The sequence below is a fragment of the Magnolia sinica genome, chromosome 14, assembly GCF_029962835.1.
Source record: "Magnolia sinica isolate HGM2019 chromosome 14, MsV1, whole genome shotgun sequence".
NCBI lineage: Eukaryota > Viridiplantae > Streptophyta > Magnoliopsida > Magnoliales > Magnoliaceae > Magnolia > Magnolia sinica.
This window is the reverse complement of record NC_080586.1, coordinates 64,974,646-65,000,535: the sequence shown is the minus strand read 5'-3', so window position 1 is coordinate 65,000,535 and position 25,890 is coordinate 64,974,646. Positions and strand designations below refer to the sequence as shown.

At 38.8% G+C, this 25,890-nt stretch overlaps 1 protein-coding gene across 5 annotated transcripts in view; it reads left to right on the top strand.

Moving 5' to 3' along the window:
• The window catches only part of LOC131225983 (alpha-N-acetylglucosaminidase), a 164,364-nt gene that overhangs the window by 75,559 nt on the left and 62,915 nt on the right, over positions 1-25,890 (top strand). For all 5 annotated transcript variants that reach the window (XM_058221614.1, XM_058221613.1, XM_058221612.1 and 2 more), the window contains 2 exons: positions 4,283-4,364; positions 9,202-9,308. In XM_058221614.1, coding sequence (XP_058077597.1) covers positions 4,283-4,364; positions 9,202-9,308 — 189 coding nt within the window. The remainder of the gene's footprint in view (positions 1-4,282; positions 4,365-9,201; positions 9,309-25,890) is intronic.

Here is a 25,890-nt window from a genome sequence, read left to right as displayed (position 1 = left end):
TATGGAGAGGAATCCTCCCCTCATTTCCCATATTGAAATATCGTTTGGATTCATGTTGGAAGTTATCTCATAAGTTTGACGTGGGCTGTTGACTAGACGTAACCTCCCTCCTCTATCCCAACGAGAGGATTGAGCATTACCACATCCTCAATCTAATAGACTGTTACATAGGTTGATTACAATCAAGCGTTACCTAATAATCTTTTACATATGTTGATTACAATAAACGAGTTGATTACAATCAATGAGTGTAGCTGAAATGAGGATTTTCAGATGGATGAGTGGCAAGACAAGGATGGAATTATAAATGAATGCATTTGAGGGAATTTAGGCTTAGCACCAGTACGTAATAAGATGAGGGAAAGTAGACGTAGATTTTTTTTTTTCATGTGAAATACATAACAGGAGTTGCGTCGGCTAGAAGGAGAGAGGTGGTACATGTTAAATGCTCTAAAAAGGCAAGGGGAGGACACAAATTGCCTATTGACATTGCCAGTAGCAACTCGCTACTGGACGGTGCTCCGTGGGCCCCACCATGATGTATGTGTTTTATACAGGCCGTCCATTCATTTTGCAAGATCATTTTATGGCATGAGCCAAAAAAACGAGCGAGATCCAAATCTCATGTGGACCACACCACATGAAATAGTGATGATTGACAGCTTACCATTAAAAACTTCTTGGGGGCCACAAAAGTTTTGGATCAAACCGATAATTGTGTTTTCCCTTCATCCATCTCTTTGTGACCAAATTAATAGGTTGGATGGAAAATAAACATAAGTGGGCTCTAGGAACTTTTTAATGGTGGGCGTTCAATCACCAGTGTTTCCTTGTGGTGTGGTCCACCTGAGATTTGGATCTGCCTCATTTTTGGGCTCATGTCTTAAAATAATGATCCAAAATGGATGGATGGCATGGATTAGACACATGCATCATTGTGGGGTCCATGGAGAACCATCTAGTAGTGAGGTCACTATTGGTACTGTCAGTATGCAATTTGTGTCCACCAAGGGGAAGGCCCAAAAGGACATGGGTGGAGCTTGATGACCTATGGTCTAACCGAAGTTATGTCCCTTGACAGAGTGGAATGGCAGAAAGGGATTCATGTAGCCAACCCTAATTGGTTGGGATACGGTTTAGATGATGATAATGATGATTTCTAGCATCGACATCATCGATGAAAACCGCATGACGATCCTCCCTCGTGTTGTAGAAGTTTCACGTTCATTATCTTCATCATGTAAGCTCTTCCTTCCATGATAAAGGGATATTTGTTTAAGTTTGACAATCTCATCTGATTGTCTTTGGTTCTTCCAACTTCCAGCACTCCTTTGCCGGCCTCACCACATCATGATCCAATGGCAAGGAAGGCCTATCACATCCCATGCATGAAGTGCAACTCCCCAAACAGCAGTCCAAACGGCTCATCTAGATGAGCCATCCTCAACAATCCATATGAAAAGATCACTGAAAGGATTTCTGTCTTCTGCTCGATCTCCGGTAAAGATTCTTTTGCCCCCCCCTCTATTGAGAAAATGCACGATCAATCGCCAATCCTGTTAATTCTATCCAACTAGAATTCATATATCTCGGTTATCCCTAACCCATTCTCTGACTTTGTCCATAGAGACTTTACTGAAGTCATACCTACCAACGAGAGACGCCTTCAATAGGCTTCTCTCCGCAACCTATGAATCTGTAGCAACTATTCTCACTTTGTCATCAATCGGATTTTTCAAAGCTTAAGCTTCAGGACCCAAGGAAATCAATATCCCACTCCCAACTCTGGGGATCATTGAGAAATATCTACACCCACTAATATGTCGTGAAAAGACCAACTCCCATGTCTCACTTTGGGCTTCTATTACCTTCTGCTTCTGTTAGATCAAATCTTCCCTTTTCCTGTCCTGCACCTTCTTCTGTGGTCTGTCATATTAACTATGTTTACTGTAAACCTCCGACAGCCTACCATTCCACCATTAATCACTTCTATTGCCTTTTGAGCTTCATCCAGATGCTTGAACTAGCCGAAGCCAAACCGATGCAGAACCTGTGTTTCCCTGTTTCTGTGGGTATGATAGTCTCCACCAAACTGCCAAACTCCTTGAAAAAGGTGCAACATTGTCGGAATCCCAGACAGGGTCGAATCCAGCAAAGGAAACAGTATATGAGCCTCTCTTCATCCAAGATTTTCTTCAAGATCCAATTGCTAGCCTCCTTGTATTCATGGTTATAATCTCTCTCTCTCTCTCTCTCTCTCTCTCTCTCTCTCTCTTCTCCTACCCAATGTTAAGACTAAGATCTTTCAAACTTAGCTCCAGTGTTTCTCTCTTGTTTGCTGAGGAAAAACCACAAACTTGATCGAGTTGGTAAAAAACCACAAGCACAATCATTTTCTTTTCTCTAGTTATCTTAAAATTCAATTGTCTCATATGTTGTTTCATTTATTTGCTTTTTCTACTATCTTGAAGTTAAAAGAGTGCTTATGAAAAATTATGGAATTGATAATTTCTTATTTGACTTTGCTGATCTCTTTACTTCAAAGATGGATTAAGTGAAGGTAGTGTTTTTTCACTTTCAAACCGTTGATAGATGACCATTAAATATCCTTGAGTTGAGACTTTCCACCAAGAGACTGAAATAACTAAAAAAGAAAGGATGGTGGAAGATTATTGGAGAAATGTTGGTTTTCAACATGAAGCTTTGTTGGATTTAAGGTTCTTATAGGGTGATGAGAGAGATGGCCGGTTTCAAGCTCTGTGGGGCATGGGGTTTTAAATGTGACTGTCACAAGATAAAAAATGTTCTAGTACTATCCGAGATCAGAAATTTGACGTGCTTTCACACTATGTCAAGAATCCAAAAAAAAAAATTGAGAAGCACTGTGCTTTGACATCAGTTCAAAATTTCAAATCAATTTTTTGTAGCTCAAAATCTGTGCTCGCCTAGCACCCCCAGAATAGAAAACAATAAGAACACAACCACAACCTGCTTGACAAGTAGGAAAAACCTCTTTGGTGTATCTCTCCAAAACATATATTTATTACAGACAAGATAAACAAATTGACAACCATTAATTGAGTTGGACTTGCAACAAAACATTCAAATGAACTGAAAGGTAAAATTTCATACACTTATATGTGTATGTGTACACTTGGCTAAGAATTTCAAAATTTACATTCAGATTTTGAAATTCTTTCAACAAACCTAATTTGAATGCACGCAGGTTTATTTATTTATTTTTTTGACCTAGAAGTCTAGAACTTGCAAGGTGTGACTCCAAATTCTTTGACTTGGTTCAGAAACAAGATTCCACTCTCTGGATATCTACCATAAAAAAGCTTCAATTAGTTAGGGAAAAAAATTGAGCAAGGATGGTTTATTCCTACCTTCACCAATTATTTTATTTTATTTTATTTTTTTAAAATTTTTTTTATGAAACCTTTGATCTAGGGTTTTGACCAGAGGAGAAGGGAAACAAACAGTTCGGAATGGTGTTAGGCTTGGTTATAACCCACTCACAGTCGCATGTTCATAATCTTGAAAGATTGATCTTTACAAGAACAGAATTTTCACGTACTGATTGAGTTGTTGGACAAAAAAAAGCAGCTAAATTCATAATTTGAGTTGATAAAATTAATAAATTGATAATGACTCGATGGATTCGTACTCATTCAGGCTGTATCAGTTTCTTATTACACTTCACTACATGTATAACATCCCCAGAGCGTCGCACAAGTCTGGATGGGACAGCAAGTTTTCATACTAGATTGAGTATCAACAAATTCCGGGTATTTAATGATCAGTTTTATATTGGTTTTGATTGATGACTTTTTTAGTTTCTTGGCAAAGAGATACTTCTACTTGAGAAAATGTATACATATGTTGATCAAATGTAGCAAAATTGATCCCATTGTAAAGGAATCCTTCATTGATCCCATTGTAAAGTTTATATGGTGCAAACCTTATTATTGCTTTAATTTACTGTTAACCTGTGCAAAAGCTCTAAATCAATTACATTTTGGTACTGGAACACTCCATGTCTGTGCATTTCACAACGTAGGAATAAATATGTTACAAATAATAACCTTGATTTGTTTGATCACTCGTTGCTTTCCTGGTCTTTTTGACATTTTTCTTCCAGTTTTTTTTTTTTTAAAACTTGCGCCATCACTATTTTTCTATAGAGGTTGAGATTTGTGAGTTCATAGTTTGGTTAATTTCCATTTATGGCTAATACAAATGTCCTAACATTTTTTAACAAGAAAATACTCTGTGCCAGTCCTGCCATCATTCTCTGGGAATGTTCCAGCGGCACTGAAAAAGATATTCCCTTCTGCCAATATAACAAGGCTTGGTGATTGGTATATTCCTTTCCTTATTTTTCCACATCTACTTTGTTATTATGTTTAATGGTATATATGTGATTATACTTGAACATGTCATGGTACATTCATGATCAATGTTATTGCTATCTTAACCTTGGTTTTTATTTCAAGTCTTTTTATTTTTATAGACTACTGTACATCCTTGCATTGTTTACCACTGAATAACTTTCTTGGACCATCGTTAAGCTATTATACCATGAGGGGAATAATCACTATTGCATTATGATACACTGACAAAGGTTTTTCTTAGAAACACTATATGTTCTTTTGCCTTTGTCCTCTGTCAACACATTAGGTTTGGAAGCCTCAACCAGCACATACATTTGTAAACTTTCTCTATTTGAAAGATCAATCCATGGTGTGCCGTAACAGTGACGGTGGGCATAACGGTCCCCACTGTTCCTGTTATGCGTAATGGTCGTTCGCTTTCGTAACTCCAAAAATAAAAGGGCAAAAAAATCATGAAAAAATGTGGGAAAAAATCCCAAATATTTATAGGATCCAAATATGTATTCTTTTGTGGTTTTGAGCATGTTTATGATGGTGTAATGATCCCCTCTTTGGTAAGAATGTTATCTTGACCTGTCTGATGACTTTATTAACCCAACAGGCAGTGTTGTCCTATATGATCACATATGCCATATTGGGAGCACAGATCGCATATGCCATAGTGGCATATGCAGTTTTATGACCATTAGGCATTATGCCATGACATATGTGAGCATGCGATGGCATATGCATGGCATATTCGATTATGCGATGGCATATGTGATTATGTGATCACTTGTGCAATTGAATATGCGATTATGCCATCACTTGTGTGATGAAAAAATGTAAATTTTTTGGAGGGTTGTACGATGGCATATGCGTTTCTGCGATCGCATATGCGCACATGCCCCTTGGGTTGCATATAATCCCTTATGCTATTTGATAACAATGCTAATAGGCTTAGATAGACCCCAAATTAGCCCAAAATTCATGCAAGCTATGACACTCATCTCACTAATGCACATCCCCAAGCATTTGATATCATTTCCCCCAAGAAATTTTGAGAAAAAAATTGATGTAGGACCAATGCATGAACCAAATATCACGTGAGATCAAGTAGCAAAATTAAGATAATTAACAAAAAACACAAACCTTGCCATAATCATCACAAATACCACGAAAACCAAAAGAATATCATACATAATCCTAGCCTAGGTTACCAACATCATCACAAATACCATTAAATAAAAGGAAATTAGGATCTAATAGATGTAGGGACATCCAATTAGCATAGAGTAAAGTCTATTTCAAAGTAGAAGGCCTAATATAACCTAGGGTAAAATTAGAATTAGGGAATTGGGGAAATATAGGAATTAGGGTTTATGTGTTCAAATTGGGTGAAGGGATTAAATGGTTCATAGGTTAGGATGTGGGAATTAGGGTTTTGGATAGAAGGGGTGTAAGGATTTTGGGTGAATTGAAGAATAAGAAAAGTTAGGATTTGGTAATTTGGGAAAGTAGGGAAGTTAGGGATTTTAGGTTTAAGGTTAGGGTTTTGAAAAAGAGAAAAATGGGTTTTGATTTTAAGGGTAATGGGAAAGTTGGGTTTAGGAGAAGATGAAGATTTAGGATGGGAGAATCGAAGAACTTTGAAGAAAATACCTTGATTGAGGGAAAAAGGATGATGATGTGGGGATATATGGATACCTCGCACCTCCGTTGATGAAGATTAGCCTCACAACAATCTCCCTTCCAAATCACATGGAAGTATCTTCAATTCTCATGAAGATGGAAGAAGAAAAAGAAAAGGAGCAAAACTTCTTCTTCTTCTTCTTCTTTTTTTTTTTTTCACAAAATCCAATGGGAGAGAGGTCACACACCCCTCCTCTTTTTATAGCTCCAAGAAGTTTCAAAACTTACAAATATCACCATGTCTTGTGAATTTGAATTAAAATAGCCATAGTTTAAATAAAATAAACTAAAATCACTCATAATGGTGTCCAAACCTAACATAAACAAAACTAAATCCTATAAGTTGATAAAGTCTAAGAAAAACTAGTGTGGACGATCCACGATCAATGGCCCGATCATGTGATCCAACGGCCCGATCGTCATGTCCCTCCAATCCAACGGTCTGGATCATTCCATAAGGCAGCCCATGTGCATCTTCCTAGTATGGGGTCTTTCCGATGCTCACACATGCACATGGGGTATTCAACACGATCAAGGATACTTGCCTAACCACAAGGAAATTGGTGCGGCCCGCCGCCTCCTTTGATACGTACGCAAAGGTGTACGTGACGTGATTTCCTCCTAAAAAATGGAAACTAAATTCTGATGAATAATGTCGACAATTTAGGGAACTACTCGAATGCCCCCAAATGGGCCCAAAATTCATATAATGTATGGCATTCATCCCACTAATGCATATCCCTAAGCATTTCACATCACACCTAAGTAATTATAAGAAAAAATTAAAATTAAATTAAGATGAATAGTGTTGCCTATTTGGGAGACCACTCAAATGCCCCATGCCCCCTCACCCCCCAAGGGAATTGGCCCCAAATTCATGCAAGCTATGGCACCTATCCTACTAATGCATATCCCTAACCATTTGACATCATTTCCCCTAATAATTTTTAAGAAAAGTTGAAATTAAGCTCAGATGAGTAGTGTCGTCGATTTGGGGGATCACTGGATTGCTCAAATTAGCCCCAAATTCATACAATCTATGGCACTCATCCCATTAATGTAATTGGCCCAAAATTATCTTTATTTCATCATTCGGCTATCCGATTGATGGACATTTATTGGACAGTGAAGAACAAAAAATATCCAATGATCTTATTTTAAAAAATAAGTGTCTGAAATCAACAATTACAATCATTCAAACAATTTGATTTTGGGATTGTGACTAAGCAGTTGTGTCCCCCATAATTTAATTGGATAATTTTGAGTTAATATATGCCACATGTACATTGAGGATTCATAACTTGAAGGAATTTATTGCAAAAGAATTTGAGATTAGGGATCTAGGAAATTTGAAATATTTTTTGGGCATGGAGGTTGCTCAATCAAAGAAAGGTATTTTATTTCTTAGAGAAAGTATACCTTAGACTTTCTAAAGGAAACTGGTAAATTAGGTTCTTGACCAACAGACACTCTTATTATCCTAATCATAAGCTTAGCCGAAGTGAGGAGTTGTTGCCAAATAAAGAGATGCATCAAAGGTTGGTTGGTCGACTACTTTATACTTCTCTCACCTGAGATGGCATAGCATATGCAGTATGTGTAGTGATTTAGTTTATGCAGGCTCTTTGGGTTTCTCACTTGGAGGTGGTTGAAAGAATCTTGAGATATTTGAAATCATCACCTGGGAAGCAAGGTGTTCCAAAACGGTAACTGTGGCTGTAACGGCCACCACCGTTACCGTTATGATATGGCCGTAACGGCCGTTACAACCCCCGTATCGGCCGTTACGGCTGTTTTTTATTTTTTGAAAAAACTATTATTAGACCGTTACAGCCTATTTTTTTATAATGGCCGTTACGGCTGTTTCGACCCCGTAACGCGTAATGGTTATGACCGTTACCATTATGTAACGGCCATTATGTAACCGATTTTGAATACCTTGCTAGGAAGGGCCTTTTGTTTGCAGGTCATGGCCATCCATGCATCGAGGCATACACTAATACAGATTGGGCTGGTTGTGTAGATTACAGGTAGTCGATTACAAGCTATTGTACTTATGTGGGAGGAAATTTGGTCACCTAGGAAGGGCCTTTTGTTTGCATATCATGGCCATCGATGCATAGCGGCCTACACAGACACAAATTGGGCTAGTAGTGTAGATGATAGATAATTGACTGTAGGATATTGTACTTATGTGGGAGAAAATTTGGTCACTTGGAGAAGCAAGAAACAACCTATAGTGGCTAAGTCTAGCGTTGAAGTAGAGTATAGGGCTATGGCACATTGTGTAGCAGAGTTAGTGGCTGAAAATTCTGTTACTTTATTTGGGAATCAAGGTGAATGCTCCTATGAAGCTGTTTTGTGATAACTAGGCCACCATTTGCATAGCAGAAAATCCAGTTCAGCATGACTGTACCAAGCACATTGAAGTTGACAAACACTTCGTTTTGTGGGCAAGTTCTCTCTCAAGACCTTTATTTACCATTTGTAATGACTAAAAATCAGCTTGCTGACGTTTTCACTAGAGGATTTTTTAAAGTCAAAATTAAACTATGTTTTTAGCAAGCCGGGCATGATAGGTGAGTGTTGAGATACATTTTTAGAAGGGGCCTTTTTTTGTAATATGGGGTAGAATGAGGGCCTATTTGTAATTTTATGAAGTTCATATAAATACAAAAGGGGGGCTGGAATGCAGGTAGCTTTTCCTTTCCTCCAAACATTCTCTTTTCTTCTCCTTTATCCTTTTTTTTCTTCTTTTCTACCTCTCTCTAAGATTTATTCCTCTTTTCTTCTGAGTTCTAATATGATCTCATCACTACGAGATAGTTTTTGCTAGACGTATATCTTGTCATATTTGATTGAAGAGGCTTTCTTTATATATGATCCCATCATTTGTTCATGCCAATTCTCTTTAGTTTTTCCACTTAAGTTTTATTGAAGTCTTATTGATCAATGCCCTCTCTGAATCTGCTTTGTTGTCTTCTGCTTAAATTGGTAACTGTTTATGGGAAGTCTTAATTGGTCAATGCTCATTATATATATATATATATATATGTTTTTACTACTATAAGATGGTATCTTTTGGAATTTGCATTTGCAACCATCTGATTGCTGGATGAAACAATCTGAACAGGAACACTGTTAATGGTGATCTGCGGTGGTGCTGTACATACCTTCTTGATCCATCTGACCCCCTATTCATTGAAATTGGAGAGGCTTTTATCCTGCAACAACTTAAAGGTGTGCAATCATGTTATGAGTGTGGCACTGAAAATTGTTATTCATTCTTATTTACTTAAAATCCCTTGAGCGTTTGTCAAAATAGTATCTAGTTATTGCAACATGTTCACTAGCATTGGATAGTGCATTGTGCATTCACTATCGAAATTCCACGAATTCCCAATCAAAACTTACCTGATTGCATATATGCTGATACAAACACTGAATGGCGTTTAGTACCTAGTTTTCTCAAGCTTGCTTGATATTCTAAAAAATGTTTTAAATATCGACGACATCAACCGATATATCCCACGATATATCTTGTATCCCACCTGTGCGATTCGAAATGCATAGGTAGTGCCGATATATCCCACCTATTCGATCCGGTGAGCATATTCGATTTTTTATCCTTTTTTTTGTTGTTGTAAATCATGTTAAATCAATGTCAAATGGTTACAAATCTATGATTATTCATGTTTTCGATGAAAAATCATGGATTTGGAGCTTCAATTTCGAGATTTGGGAGAGATGGGGCAAGTTGCGAAAAATTGGGAAAAATCAAAATTTCTATCAAATCAGTTGCAATCTTTGTATTCAAACACAAAATCAAACATGTAACCTAATGTAGTGATTCTTCTTTTGCTTTTGAATGTATTGCTTGTATTCCCATACATGTCTTCTTACGTTTATAAATTATATGAATAGACTTCAAATATACTTGCATCAGTTCAGTTGGACAGTGTATGTATTGGGACCCCTTATAAAGGAAACTCCTATCATGTGCAGTTCTTTTGTAATGTTTTGATTTCTAAGTGTGTATTGATGTCGTTTTCAACAATCCTTGAAGTTTCCTTGAAAAATTTGACCAATTTCCCAATGTTCCTATGTTTCCCAACAACAACGATACATTATGCTATACAACCGATATATCTCATGTGATAACCGATATGTATCTGTATCCCAAGGGTGCGATACGTTATGTGATAACGATATTTAAAACATTGATTCTAACACTGCTAGGAATATTATACATGTATGTGGCAGTTGTGAAACTTGAAGGAATTGATCTACTGATGTTTCCTGACTAGGTGTAGCAATTATCAGTCATTGAAAGGTCTTAGGCCAGATATATGTAACCGCTGGTGTCAGGCCTATCTAGCTTTGCCTATTCAATTCTTACCTTTTATTTAGCCCAAGCCTGGCCCATTTCTAGCCCTATTTACAACAGATTTCTGTGTAACATTTTATTAACTTTCTATTTTGTCTTGCATGCAAGGGAATCTTAGTTCCCTTAATTCATTTTTTATAGTTCAAACCATTAGTAAACATTTAATTTTCTTGTCTACCGATATCTTACTTTTCTAAAATCCTTTTACTTAACATGGGAACCAATTTATTCAATAACGGTAATGGTGGCCATAACGGCCGTTATAGGCCATTTTTTTCTTGAACATCTGTTACATGCACATAATGCGTAATGGTACCTACCGTCATCATTATGTAACGGTTGTTACGACCATTAAGTAACAATTACGGATACCTTGGCGGGAATTGGAATGGGGATGTGACTTGCGAGCAAGTATTGGGGGTTGGAGGAGGGAGAGAATTTTGTTCCCCTGTAAAATCTTATTTATGACAAAACATAACCCTAACATAACTGATATGGTCCACCATTGACCTTCTTTGCAAATTGTCCATTGTGAGCATCCTTCTCCTCCCAACAAGCTACACAAATGCCACGACTTGTGGAGGGGTACCGTATTACCACATAAAGGATGTTAAATCTCATTTTTCTGTCGACACGGACCCCCTAAGCAACTTGTAAAAAGATTTGACTACGAATTTGCCTGATTTGTCTCTACTCCACACCATTGCATCCTTTTGCCCCCAAAGAAGGTAACCACCCATGAAGGAAGTCCAGGAGCTTAACAAAATCAACCGCTTCCTCATTCGAAAAATGTCTTTGCCAAGGGGCAGACCTAGCCGCCGCTTCACTATATATAAAAAAACATCAAGCCATAGTAATATTTTTGCCTGGGGAAAGTCGAACAAGCCTTGGAAACACCGACTGAAGCAGTCTCTCACCTAGCCATGTGTCCTCCCAAAAGAGAGTCCATTCTCTGTCTCCAATCATGAAGGAGATGCCATCTTTGAAATTATCAGTCGCTTAAGAAACCGCTTTCAACAGCCTTAACACCCTATATAGTGAAGAGTCTTTAACACACCACCCCTCTTCCTTAAACCCATACTTGCATTGACCACTCCACAAATTGCCCTCATTGTTGAACCTACATAGACATTTCCCTAGCACTGTGCAATTCATCACATCCAAATCCCTTATACTTGCTCCCCTCTTTTGCAATAGGTGTGCACACCTATGTCAGTAGATGAAACTTGAAATTATGTTTCGATCCTTGCCACAAGAAGTGCCATCTCAACCTTCCAAGCCTATCTAAGGCCGATTTCACGCATCTTGAAAAGGACGAAGTAAAGCAATAGGTTAGACAAGGCTTTCAGGAGTGTAATCCACCTGCCCAGAGACAGATGCTAGCTCTTCCATCTTGAAAGCTTCCTTTTGACTCTTTCATTTGTGGCCGTTGGGAGTAATAATCAGTGTACTATTAGATCTATTGAAACTGGAGAGTCCAAAGAGTGCCAAGGATCCGGAGAAACCTATTGGTAGTTCTAGTGTGGTTGACCAGGAATGTTGATCATGAAGACGTGGACAATCAGATGATGGATTGGGCTGATATACTTGTTGAAGAGTTTTGAGATGGATTAGAGCATGGAAAGGGGCCTAAATATCTTAGTAATGGGCCAAATCTATAGATATATCAATAGACTACACATTGTGGCTCCTATCTTGTGGTACACTTTTGGGTCCACAAAAGCTTGTTTTGCTAGCATTTACCTTAAGTTACGAATTTTATCTTATTTTTGACAAATTTTGATTTATTTTTGTTTTGATTATATCTCACTTAAGTTGATAGGGAATTTTAGCCATTCTCCTTTAAATTAAGATTGTAGAGTTAAGATTATAACATCTAGCCCATGTTTTATGCTTGATGTGATGCTTGGATTAGTGTCAGGGCTTCTCTGTTTTCCTCCACATAAAAACTCGATGAAGAGAATCTATCCAGTAACTTTAGGGACGCTTTTCTTCTCTACAAGCCTTGGACGTCAACCCTTCCCTGGGATTTGTGCAAGTGCATATTTTTCACAGGTGGGGTGTGTGATTTAGGCCATAAAATTGGTAAGAGGTTTGACTATTCATTGATTATTGTATTGATTTTCCTTTCTTTTCAAGTAGAAGAATCTTTATTCTTGGATTGAGTGTTTGGGTGTGATTTGGTAGGGAGTTTGAAGTGAATGTGGAAGTCCCTCGATATCATGGTTGTATGCGTGGGGTGATTTTCTGGATTGGATTGATGTAGTGGAAAGGATTTTTTTATTACAAAGATGTGGATGAAGAAGAAAAGATGAAAAGAATCGCCTTGAAGTTGAAAGACAAAGCTTCAGTGTGGGCCATGGTGGGAATAGGTTACAACTACTTGAGAAAGGCACGAAAAGTCTAAGTTGAAAAAGTGGGAGAAGATGAAGTCTCTTATGAAGGAGCCTTTTCTACCCATCGACTATGGGCAATCTCTTTTTCGGCGATTACAGCTTGTCCGGCAAGAGGACATGATTGTAGAGGAGTACGCAACAGAGTTCCATCATCTGGCACCTTGGAATAATTTATTCGAGACTGAAGAATAGTTGGCACTTGTTTTATGATTGGGCTGCAACACACCATTGTAGGCCACTTAGATATTCAAACAATTTTTACAGTTGTGGAAGCATGTGGGCAAGCTTCCCTAGTTGCAAAGAGAAACAAGGCTAGATATGGTCACGTGGAGGCTTCTAATTGATCCAGTGGTATTCATGGCAACAATAGTAAGCCCATAGGGGATTCAAGTTGGACAAATACGTCACTCTAGTGTCTGGATCACAAGTTCAGAATGATAGGGTGGCAAGACTCATGGGTCAGAAAAGCATCTGATGCTACAAATGCAACAAAGTTGGGTGTATTTCCTCCATATGTAGGAAGCGACAAGTCAATTTAGCCAGTGGTTCCAAAACAATTGTGGAGGAACAGTCGGTTGATGATGAGGGTGCAAAGGGAATGCATGATGCAGAATATGATGCTGATGGTGCAGATGACAGAATATATGGTCGTTAGTGATAGGAAAAGCTATTCTCGCACCCAAGTTGCCTAAAGAAGATGATTGGTTGTGGACTTTATCTTCTACATGAATTGCATAGTGAATGGCAAAGTCTTTGGGGTGATTGTCTACAGGGGCAATTGTGAACATGTCATATCGGAAGAAGTCATAGAAAAGCTCTAGTTGAAGACTGTGAAGCATTTGGTTCCATACAGATTTGCTTGGTTTAAGAAGGTAATGAGGTAAAGGTTTCCTATCATTGTTTGGTTTCATTCATTATTTGGTAAAACCTATTGTGACAATGTTTGGTGCAACATAGTCCATGGGATGGACATGTGTTTCACGATGGTTGGAAAAATACATAACAAATTCATGAAAGATAATAAAAAAATAGTATTAAAACCCATTAGAAAGAGAAGTTTGGGTTATAGGTTATAGGTTAAGGTTTTAGGTCATAGGTTTTGGTTTAGGTTAAGGTTATAGGTTTAGGTTAAGGTTTAGATTTAGGTTTAGGTTAAGGTTTAGGTTTAGATTATAAGCTATAGGTTTAGGGAATTGAGAATAGGTTAAGGTTTAGGTTTAGGAAATCGGGTTTGGGTTCGGGATCGGGTTTGGGTTTGGGTTTTCAAGTTTAGGTTTAGGTTTAGGTTAGGGAGTTGAGATTAGGATTAGGTGTAGGTTTAGGTTTATGAAACCTGCAACTATAAGGGACGTCAGTCTTCTGTCCCGTGCGATGTTTCTAGAGGAAATTGAGGGCCATAATGTGGTTTATATGTTGATCGGAACAAATCCTTGTGCTGCCACCCCTATGAGTAAACCGATGGAAGACGTAGTTGGTGAATACAAGGATGTATTCGGATGAGCTACCTTTGGGATTGTCGTTGAGGATGGTTGTACAAAATTGTATTGACTTGATGCCGGGATGAGTTTACCCAATTGTGCAACCTATAGGATGAGGCTGAAAGAGCATGATGAATTGAAATCGCAAGTCACCGAGTTATTAGAAAAAAGATATATTAGGAAGAGTATGAGCCCGTGTGCAATCCTGACATTCCTAGCTCCTAAAAAAGATGATACGTGGAGGATCTGCAACTAGCTACTTTGAGATGTCCATGAGATCTATATAGGATACCTTTTGTAGGAGTACACTTATAAGTATCTAAGAATCCTCATAACTAGAGCTAAATGTGTAGCTCTAGGAGCTTGCAAATACTGACTAATCGCACTAATAGAGAAGGCAATATCAGGCCTTGTGATGGTTAGATAGTTGAATAGAGAAGATTCGAAGTCCCAATCACACCCAAATGTGCTCTGATACCATGTAGATTCGTAAAATGAATTGAAAAGGAGGAAATAGAGAAGAAAATAAGAAGAAGAAATAGAGCATAGAGAAAGGTGGAATAACTTTAAGAGTGATGCTTCCCCACATGCCCACATCTTAATTTTATTAGGATTTTCACTAATGCACTAGAAATTGCTGGAAATTACAAAAATACCCCTCTTGCTTAAGTGACTTAAAGAGGGATATAACTACGGGCCTAAGAATCCAAACATCCATATTGAAAGCCCAAAAGCCCACGGGGCCCAAATGCTGGACCATTTACATTTAAGATGAGTATTTGACATAGTTGATACTAAAGTATTATGGTCCCAATGTATAAAATTATTAGGATTAGGATTGGATTTTGGCTTAGTTAATTGGATTGGCTGAGATTGTGCACTGGGTCCCCAAAACTCAGCTACTTGTTAGAGTTTTGATATACTTGGTTAGGGAAATAATGGCCCCTTGGCAAATCTTTTATGTCACAACCCTAAATCTAGTGTTGGTAATCCATGATTATGGGACATCAAATTTTGGTTGACAGCCTCCGTAGAACTCCGATTTTGGGACTTCCAACTATCACATCCTAAGTCCCATAAGCGAGGCTCCATAAGGAGGATTTCTGAAAGTAAAGACAAGAAGCATGTATGTCTCAAAATTTCATCATATTCAACATATATTATTGTGTACAACTGAGCACATCAAGGCAAAAACAAAACATAAACCATGTCATATTTACTATACCTGATGTACATATTCAGGGTATTACAAAAAAAAAATATACACTGATATGTATAAAACAAAAAGGACAACTGGAGTCTGTAGCCTCTACTCCTGCAGCTCCCTACTCTCACCTGTAACAAATAAATAGAAAGGAAAGCTTGAGCTACTAAGCCCAGTGAGTGCGTGTGTGCAGTGAAAATGCATGTTTCATGTCATGCTCCTCTAATGCACATGCTTTCTGGCTCGATAAAATAAAATAAAGATACAATGCCTACTCTTTCAACGTTTCCACAACTTTCCACATTTCTCACTTGGATCACCAGGGTCTAAAACAGAGGTGGGACTCGCATATGATTACTACCCACTTGTGTAGACTTTTCCACCGTGGTCAACTACAGAGGTGGGACTACATAGTTCACGGGCCGAACTAGTCTAACCCACTTGTGTTAAACCTCACTATCTGCTTAACAGCGAGAAGTAATAAGTCGCCTGGCAAAACGATAGTGGACAATTTACGAGCTCGTCACACACAACCTATCTTTGCTTGCCCATAAGCAGGTCAGGTCAAACCTCTCAACCAATCGACACGCGTCGGTGGGAGTCGCTGCCTACTTTGGTATTTCGGCATTCCAGCGCTCTGTTCTTCCACCCGGCTAAGCATTGGTCGCTCCCAATGGTACCAATCGGGGTTTAGGGACTTTCACCCACGGACCCTCTAATCATGTCCTGTCGAATTACACATTTCCGGTGTGGTGTCCAACTCAAGTTATAACAAAGTATGTTTCATCGCATTTACAATTACCATATGCATAAGTCCACATACAAGCATAATATGTCATGGTTTTCAAGGCAAACATAGGACGACCTTCCTCATGTGGTCTCCTCATACATGTAAGTTCTACATTTAAATTCCTCATAAGGGTCTCATGTAATACATCATGTATCTAGACGGTTTATATACTCATCATAGACACATCGTGTGTTGCACCACAACCCACGATGATCACCATATCATGGTATGAATCATTCACTCTTAAGCATACAATGATACAACAACTATGAATTATGCATATGATATGTACATGACTTAGCCAATCTAATTCCAATTCGAGATTTATTCTACTATAAGACTTCATGCTACAAGCATGCTTTTTCTCAAGAAGTAACTACATTAAAAAGATGTGGGATATTTCTTTGAAACAATTTGTCAAACAGGTAGTGGGTGGATGTAAGGGACAGAGAGAACCCGTTTGTAAGAGACAAAGAGAGAACCCGTTTGTAAGAGACAAAGTGAGAATCCGTTAGAAATACGGATGACTTTCATCTAATCAGCCATTAATAACCTAGTCACCTAACGTAGGAAATCCACTTTCATCTAATCAGCCATAACCTTAAGAAAGTCCAGCAATAACCAACCATAACCTTGAGAAAGTCCAGCAATAACCTAATGAATTTAAATCAGCAAAGCTAGTCTTCTATAAGGTTTTGAAAGAAAATCCAGCAATCTATTAACCCTAAATACAAATCCAGCGAAAACCTAACCCTAAAACAGACAATCCAGCAATTATTTAACCTTAAAACAGAAATTTCAGCAATTTTCTAACCCTAAATGAAAATCCAGCGAAAACCTAACCCTAAAACAGAAAATCCAGCAATTATTTAACTTTAAAATAGAAATTTCAGCAATCTTCTAACCCTAAATGAAAATCCAGCGAAACCCTAACCGTAAAACAGAAAAATCCAGCAATTCTCTAACCTTAAAACAGAAATTCCAGCGATAGGGTTTTGAAGAAAATCTCAACGTACACATATACGTGCTCCTAATCTATACACTCACCTGTAACTATCAAAGGATTGACTTGCAATCTCAGCTTCTATTTCCTTTTCTTCTTCTTTTTCTCAACTTCACATTCAACAAGAAAGGGTGCTGAAAAATAAAATCCTGCAAGAGGGTTTTCATATGTGTGGACTTGAAATTGGTTTTAAAGGGTTATGGGATGTTTTGTGATGATTTTGAAAAGTTTAAGCGTATAGTAGCAATATAACAATGTTATTTAAGTAGTTGGAACTAATGTATTCCAAGGAGTTTAAAAACATCGAGGTCATTTGAGTATATTTTCTCAAAATATACATGTACATATCTATGCATAACTTACACTTCGGGTGTCCTATTGACATGCCGTTTTCGCCATTAACTCCGTAACTCGACTACGGTTACAACAGTTAGGCTCTCGGACCTAACGGATTTTGAAAACTCGATGGTAGGGCTCCGCCAGATAAAATAAGGACATAATTGTCATTTCTCAGATTGTTTAATTTGAAGTCCATATCTTAAATTCGGACATCAGGTTAAAATACGGCTTGCGGCTTGATAACAGAACAACATTATGATCAAGTCAAAACATTCTCGAGGCCAATGGACCTATAGTCAACGGCTATCTAGTGTACAAACTAGATTTCGGGGTCACGGGTCTTACATTTTATAACCTACATGTAAGAAAGATATAAACCACAAGCTTATTTATTTTGATTTTTTTATTTTATTTTTATTTTTTATGTTCTCCTTTTCATGCCCTCCTCACCTCTAGGGAAGGGGAGGGAGCTGTTATGCCAAGATTTTAAACATGCTTTTCATGCACTTTCCTATTAGCAATTGAGGGCTATGTGGACACTATGAATACTTAGGAAACATGATTACCTTTGGTCATTTCCTCTTCATTAAGCTGACTATTTTCAACCCAGTTCACCTGTGCATCCAAAAGCATCCTTAACCATTTGGCATTCTTGATTAGAATGCCATTGTTTTTATTACAACTATAGTGGTAGGTTAAACTCTTGTTCTGTTATTGCACACTCTTGATTGATGTGCATGTTTAAATCACTGCTGTCACGATATCATGAAGACTTGGTCACTTGAAAGAAATGCTCTGATGGACCATAAACTATTTTGATGTAATATATGGTTGGAAATGACAAATCACATTTATTGGATCAGAAATCCCTGTGACATGAGCCATTTTAATCTTGCATTATTCGTTCTGAGCTTTTCTATGATTCCAAAAACCTCTCAGAATGCACCTTCAGATGCAGACGCATTTGCCAACGTGTCCCCACATGTGCAAGATCCACACTGCCCATCAGGTGGCTCCACCATTCAGAATCCTGGCTGAAATAGGCTGGTCCACTATCTGGTAGCCTTGCTCTATGGAAACAGTACTTAAAAATGGCCAAAGGTCCACATTCAATGTATACGTGTGGACCACCTGATGAGGGTACTTGCCTGATTTTGAGCGAGTACATCTACCCATTGGCACCCACCTCTGAATGATATGGATGGGCACATGCGATACATGTGGGCACATGCACCTGCATGTGAAGGTGTGTGTGAAATTAGCAGTAGCCAATGTCTATGTGATAAGAAAGGTAAGTAACTAAATTGCTGGAATACTTGGTAAACTCTGTTAATTTTACATTTTGAATGCTGAAAATGCAGACAACAATCTTACCTTACCACAAGAACCAACACCTAGTCGAGAGAGTCTTTTAGAAACGAGGTCTCATTGAGAGGTTGTTGTTTGCTTTTATTTTGCTTTCTGTAGACTGGTTGCTCATCGCTATGCTGAATCTTGTATCCTTGTTTTTCTTTCAATAATATCATCATATCATCATTGTCCTTATCTAAGCCTTATCCCAACTAATTAGGGTCCACTATGTGAATCATGTTCCTCTGTCCCACTGAATGAAGAGCCATATATTCATTACCATAGGTCATCAAGTCTTTTCTTACTGTGTCCACCCACGCCCTTTTGGGCCTTCACCTTCCCTTTTTGAGCCTTAAACTTGCACCAACTCCTAACTAGCGCACTTCTTGGTTCTCGTTGCACATGAGCAAACCATCTAAGGGCGTGTTTGGTAAAACTTAATTCCAACACTTATATCTGAAATAGGTTTTTTTCAATGATTTTCCTTAATTCAAATTGTTTTGCAAATTCAAAAGTTGAAGACTTAATTTGGGTTTTCACTGGAAAAAAAAAATGGATTCATTTTAAAGCTTTCATCCTTTGGCTCAACGCTTAAGACGGAATGGAGTAAGTGATTTTGAGTTACAACATTTTCTTAAATGATGACTCTACCCTATCTTCCTTCCGTACCTATTTCAACACTAACTACCTAAAAGCTATGTTGACGTGGCAAATATCTTTGGGCCCATCATGACATGTGTCATATCCACCCTGTCTATCCATTTTGCCACATCATTTTAGGGCATGAGCCAAAAAATGAGGCAGATCCAAAGCTGAAGTGAGACCACACCACAAAAAGCTGTGGGGACAATGAGGCCCACCATTGAAACCCATCCAATCTGTTCATAAGGTTACATAGACTTGGACGAGGGAAAATACAAATATTGGCTTGATCCAAAACTTCTGTGGTCACTAAGAAGCTTTCAATTGTTAGGCGTTCAATCTCCACTAGTTTCTATGGTGGTCCACTTGAGCTTTGGATCTGCCTCATTTTTTGGCTCATGGCCTAAAATAAAATGAAAAAAAAATGGATGGACAGTGTGGATCTAATGTATACATCATGGTGGGGCGCACAACACTTTGCCACATCAACGCGGTACCTAAGGAGGTGCCATGTTATGCAGACGTGGCTTGGCCATTGACGTTGTCAATAACTAGGAGTTACTAGACGGTGCTCTGTGGGCCCGAACATGATGTATGTGTTTCATCCATTCCCTCCATCCATTTTTCCAAATCATGTTAGGGCACTAGCCTAAAAATGAGGCAGATCCAAATCTCATGTGGACCACACCAGGGAAATAGTGGTGATTGAATGCCCACCATTAAAAACTTCTTGGGGGTCACAAAAGTTGTGGATGCAGCTGATATTTGTGCTTTCCCTTCATCCAGGTCTTTGTGACCTAATCAACCGTTGGATGAAAAATAAACATTACAGTGAGCCCTATGAAGCTTTTAATGGTGGGCGTTCAATCGCCACTATTTTCTTGTGGTATGTCTCTCTTGAGAGATTTGTCTAATTCTTAGGCCCATGCCCTAAAATAATCTGAAAAAAATAGATGGGCGGAGTGGATAAGACACAGATCACGGTGGGGCCCACAGAGCACTATCTAGTAGCCACCTCGCTATTAGCAATGTCAGTAGCTAATCAACGTCCGTATGTGTTACACAATCCCTCCAAAGGTATTAGTTGTAACCCGGGTTAGACATTAATCAGTAATGCCGTGACTGTGGGGCCCACCTTGATAAATATTTTATATCCATGCTGTCCATTAGCTTTTCTAGCTCATTTTAGTGCAGTGGACCACACCACAAGAAACAATGGTCATTTAATACCCACCATTAAAAACATCCTAGGGCCCACCGTAATTTTTATTTGCCATCCAACCTGTTTATAAGGTCACATAGAACTGGATGAAGGGAACAAAACAAACAATAAGCTTGATCCAAAACTTTCGTTGCTCCCAAAAAGTTTTTAATGGTGGAAAATCAATCCCTTTGGTGTGGTCCGCTTGAGATTGGGATCTTCTTCATTTTTATTACCATATCCTAAAATGATCTAGACAAACAGATAGACTGTGTGGATATACAACGCTTATATTATAACGCCCTGAAAATCGGGGGTCGAGCAAATCTCAACTCCCGAGGTTCAGAACATCACTTATGCAACATAGATAATGATGTTTGAATGTTGTCCATATTAATGCATTTAAACATGAGTGAGATTATACTAAAACAGCATGTCATACTCCAGAGTTAATGTAATTTGGCAAGCGGAAGACTGAGATAGATATATAAAGTATATAAGTGTTTCATAATCTCCAGAGTATGAGTATGTTACCGGGCTGAATATATACATGTATTGGTTCAAAATAGAGAAATTATCAAATGTAAGGTGTTTGACTAAATCATAAGTCCCTGTAAACCCGTCGAATCAGCACGGGGTCTACATAGACCCGCCTGAGAGCTGAATGTAGGAGAACTCTTCCTCCTCACCTATGAAGTCCATTTCAACTGCATAGATTCCACCATTACCTGCATCTAAACCAGAGTCTGGGTGGTGTTTTAAAACACCGTCCCAGGTGGGAATGAGTAGCTAATTCAGTGGAACTATAAAGCAAATGTTAACATGTTATCAATTCAGTCAAGCAGTAATGATAAAGCAATACATCAAACAATCCTAGTTATTCTTATTAATGCAGGGATGATATGTATTAATGATGCATGCCCTTGCCTGCACTCCCTCTGCGACATCATCTCACGATCGCGGCATGCACCCCTTCCTCTGTGCTCAACTCCAACGCCAAAGGCACATGCAAATGCGGTGCATGTACGTGATTAGCCAAGTTCTTAATTAGACTTATTCATACAGCAGGTTTGGGAAGCTAAGGTACCTCCCTTTATATCATTTACCCAAACAATGATCCATCTAGGGTCGTCAGTCCTAGTTAATCACATACGATAGGCAAGTTCGCGAGTTTATACCATAGGTTGCTACGGGAAGCTCGTCACCTCAGCGTAAGCTTAATTCACACTCGAGGTCATTACCACCAACGCCCTACCAACTGACAGTCTATTTTCGAAGGATCGTCACCAACCCGACTGGGGACCACAGCCAGGCTGCGCCGGGGTAGGCCTATTTTGTACTCGAGGTTACTCCACCAACGCCTTAGAAACTGACAGTCTATTTTCGAAGGCTCGTTACTAACCTGACTGGGGACCACAGTCAGGCTGCGTCAATGGAGGCCGACAGCTCAAATACAGTGTCCTATACCACCGCATTCGGCTCACAAGTTTGGGTTGCTCATTGGTCACTACGGGGAGGCTCGTCGCCCCAGTGTAGGCCGACAGCTCGACTACGGTGTCTCATACCACCATGCCCGGCTCATGAGTCTTAGCGGATCGTGGTACCATACTTGAAGTGGGTTTTACATTGGTAAGTGGTACCTTAGATTCAAGCAGTAGCATTCATACATGGTAAACACACAATAGGCCAATCGATTTATTAGACAAATTCGGCTGGTACGAGAGTGTGCTGAATTAATTGACATGGTACCACTGTCGACAATTATCGTACGACTCAGATTCATTGAATGCATCAAATGTGGCGAGACTAATTCGGCCACTAGATAGGAATTGTTACCGATTGCCTGGACTACGTAGTAGTCCCAATCATACTCCAAGTAATAACATTCCCATATAGTAGTCATAACAGGATTTAGTAACCAACTCATGCATTTCAATCATTTGAGCATTCTATAAACACATAGTGAGCATGACGTTACACATGTACATTTCATACATAAATCATTAAGCTTAATGTAAATTACATGGAGAAATCTATTCGAATCACTAAGGTAATTGAAGATCTCATCCCAACACTTTCAATAAATACATTTCATCGAACAATTACACATTCAGGCATTTTATCAAACACCTAGACTACACACTACAACATACATGTAATATATTAGTTATAACCTATATTATGGTGGATCCTTTCACAAAGGAGTTGCCACACATACAACGATCATGTATTTTCGATTAACAAGCACAAATCATAATTCCATATTCATTCAGACATTTCAACAAACACATGGAATGCATTATATTCTACATAATTCATATAGATGTGTAAGACGCTGAAAACGTCGTATCTAGGCGCATGTGATAGCAAGCAAGTCAGTCATAAACCATTACTGACATTGAAAGCCTTGAAAACCATAACCTAAACATTTATAGTCCGCACCTTTCATCGGTAGACTCATATCGAACTCAGTTCGAACACTACTCCTTTGTCTACGGCACAACTGCTACCTGAATCACGAAATAGGTTAGCTATTTCGTCACTTACTCTATTTGGATCCCTCAAACAAATTAGGGTTAGGATTTCTTACCCAAGAAAGGAGTCGAAATCGCCGGAATAACGATACGGGAATGGTGATTCGGCACGTGGAGTGGCAGGGAAGAATCGCTGTAGCAAACTCCAAGGATCTCTCACACTTCTCCTCACCTTTTCCTTCTCTTTCCTCTCTTCTCTCTCCTAGGGTTTTGAAATTCGTATGGAATGAGAGAGGGGTGGGTTAAGGCCCTTATATAGGCCTAGAACTGATGCAAATGGCCCCAGGGCCATGGTATACTTAGGTTAGAGCCAAAGAGTGGCTGTTTTGGTCCAACGGAGCCCATTTGGAGGCCCCTTTTCTGCATACGATCCGGAGTAAGTTCCCTGACGATGGATCTACGTCAGGTTAAGTTTTCGGTCCGATCGGGTTTGTGGATTGACCGCAGAGGACTTGTTTCAGTTCAATGGTCATCGTTACTCGATTAGGGCCACAAATACACTGACATGTGTTGGAAATTTTCCCTGATCCGAGGGTGTAGTTGGGTCAGAATCTGATTGTCTGAAACCTTAGATTTGGCACGCAAGTGAACGGCCTCAATTACTTAAGTTTGAGTTCATTTTCTAAAGATATTCGCGTTTCTCACACACTTTGCTCCGAGCTCAAGTTGTGCTCTTCTGAATACTATTAGGATTTGATTTTCGAGATGGTTGTCAAGCCCAGTAAGGCGGTCATAACCGTATACTTTCGCGGTAATCGGACTTTCGACGCGCGGTCCAGGTCCGATACGGAGTTTCAATGCGCCCCCGAGAGCAACTGGGTTTTGAGATCGATCATAGGTTTCTAGGTAATGTAGCGTTAGCGATCCTACTAGTTTTGGGCCTTGCAGTTCGTATTGGAAGCAGTTCAATCTAATTCCATTGATTATTTAGTTTAGCACTTAATAATTTTTGTCTAATTTCTAAAGGATTAGGTCCTTAGTGATTTCTGCCTAAGATGGTACTCGGGTCTTTGTACGGATTTTTCCGGGACGTTACATATATCAAGGTGGGTCCCATGGTCCAGGTAATGCTCACGTTTACTCTGGTAACACCTAATCCACTCGCTAATTTCCTGCGAAATCTGCTTTCATAAAAAAATCAGTTATGGGAGGCTAGGTAGGGCCCATCATGATGTTTGCGAGAAATCCACCCATCCATTCGTTTTTTCAGATCGTGTTACGTCTTGGGCCCAAAAATGAGGCAGATCCAAAACTCAAGTGGTCCACAAGATAGGAAAAAGCGAGGATTGAACATCCATTGTTGAAACATTCTTTGAACCACAAAAGTTTTGGATCAGGCTAATATTTTTGTGTTTTTAGTTCATCCCAATAGGAATGACCTTATGAATGGTATGGATAGCTTATAAACATCACAGTGGAGCCCAAGGAGGTTTCAACGGTAAGCATTTCCCTACCCAGTTTTTCCTGTAATGTGGCCCACTTGAGTTTTGAATTTGCCTCATTTTTTGACCCATGCCCTAAAATGATGTGGCAAAACGGATGGACGGAGTGGATTTCATGGTGGACCTCACCTAGCTTCCCACGTAGGAAGTTCATGCGAAGGCTTTTGAAGGCAATGGGCGTACGTCGCATAGTGTATAACACGCCATCGAGGTCGGTGGTATGGTGATGTGGCAAGGTTCTGTAGGCTCACCATGACGTATGTGTTATATCCACACTGTCCATCCATTTTACCAAATCATTTTAGGGCATGAGCCCAAAAATGAGGCAAATTTAAAGCTCAAGTGAACCACATCATAGAAAAGATGTGGAATTGAATGCCTCCATTGAAAACTTCTTGGGGTCCACAACAGTTTTGGATCAAGCCATCCAAGTTTGTGTGACATCATGCAATGTTTTAAATATCGGCTGATATATCGCATGATGTATCTTGTATCCCACCTATGCGATATAAAACACACAAGTAGTGCCGATATATCCCACATGTTCGATCCGGTGAGCATTTTCAATTTTCAATTCTTTTTTTTTTTTTGGTTGAAATTATGTGAAATCAGTGTCAAATGGTTATAATCCATCGGTTCTTCATGTTTTGCATGAAAAATCATGGAGTTGGAGCTTTGATTTCAATATCCACTGGTTTTTCATGTTCTTCATTTTTTTAAATTAAAATTTTCCTTCAACCAGCTGTCATTGAGACTAATTTTGAAGTATTTAGGGGTGTTTGATGAAATGATCATCACATACACTCTAATTTCGAAATTTGAATGTAGGTGGTCCGATTTGGGGAAATTTGGGGAAATTTCGAAACTTCTTCCAAATTGCTTGCAATGTTGCACTGCAAACATAAAATGAAGCATGTATGAGGGCTGATATACTGATTTGTTAAGTCCTTGTCAATTTTCAAAAAATAAAAATCACTTTTTAATTAAAAATTAATAAAATATTAATTTTTATTTCAAAATTTTCCTTCAACCAGTTGTCAATTGAGACTAATTTCG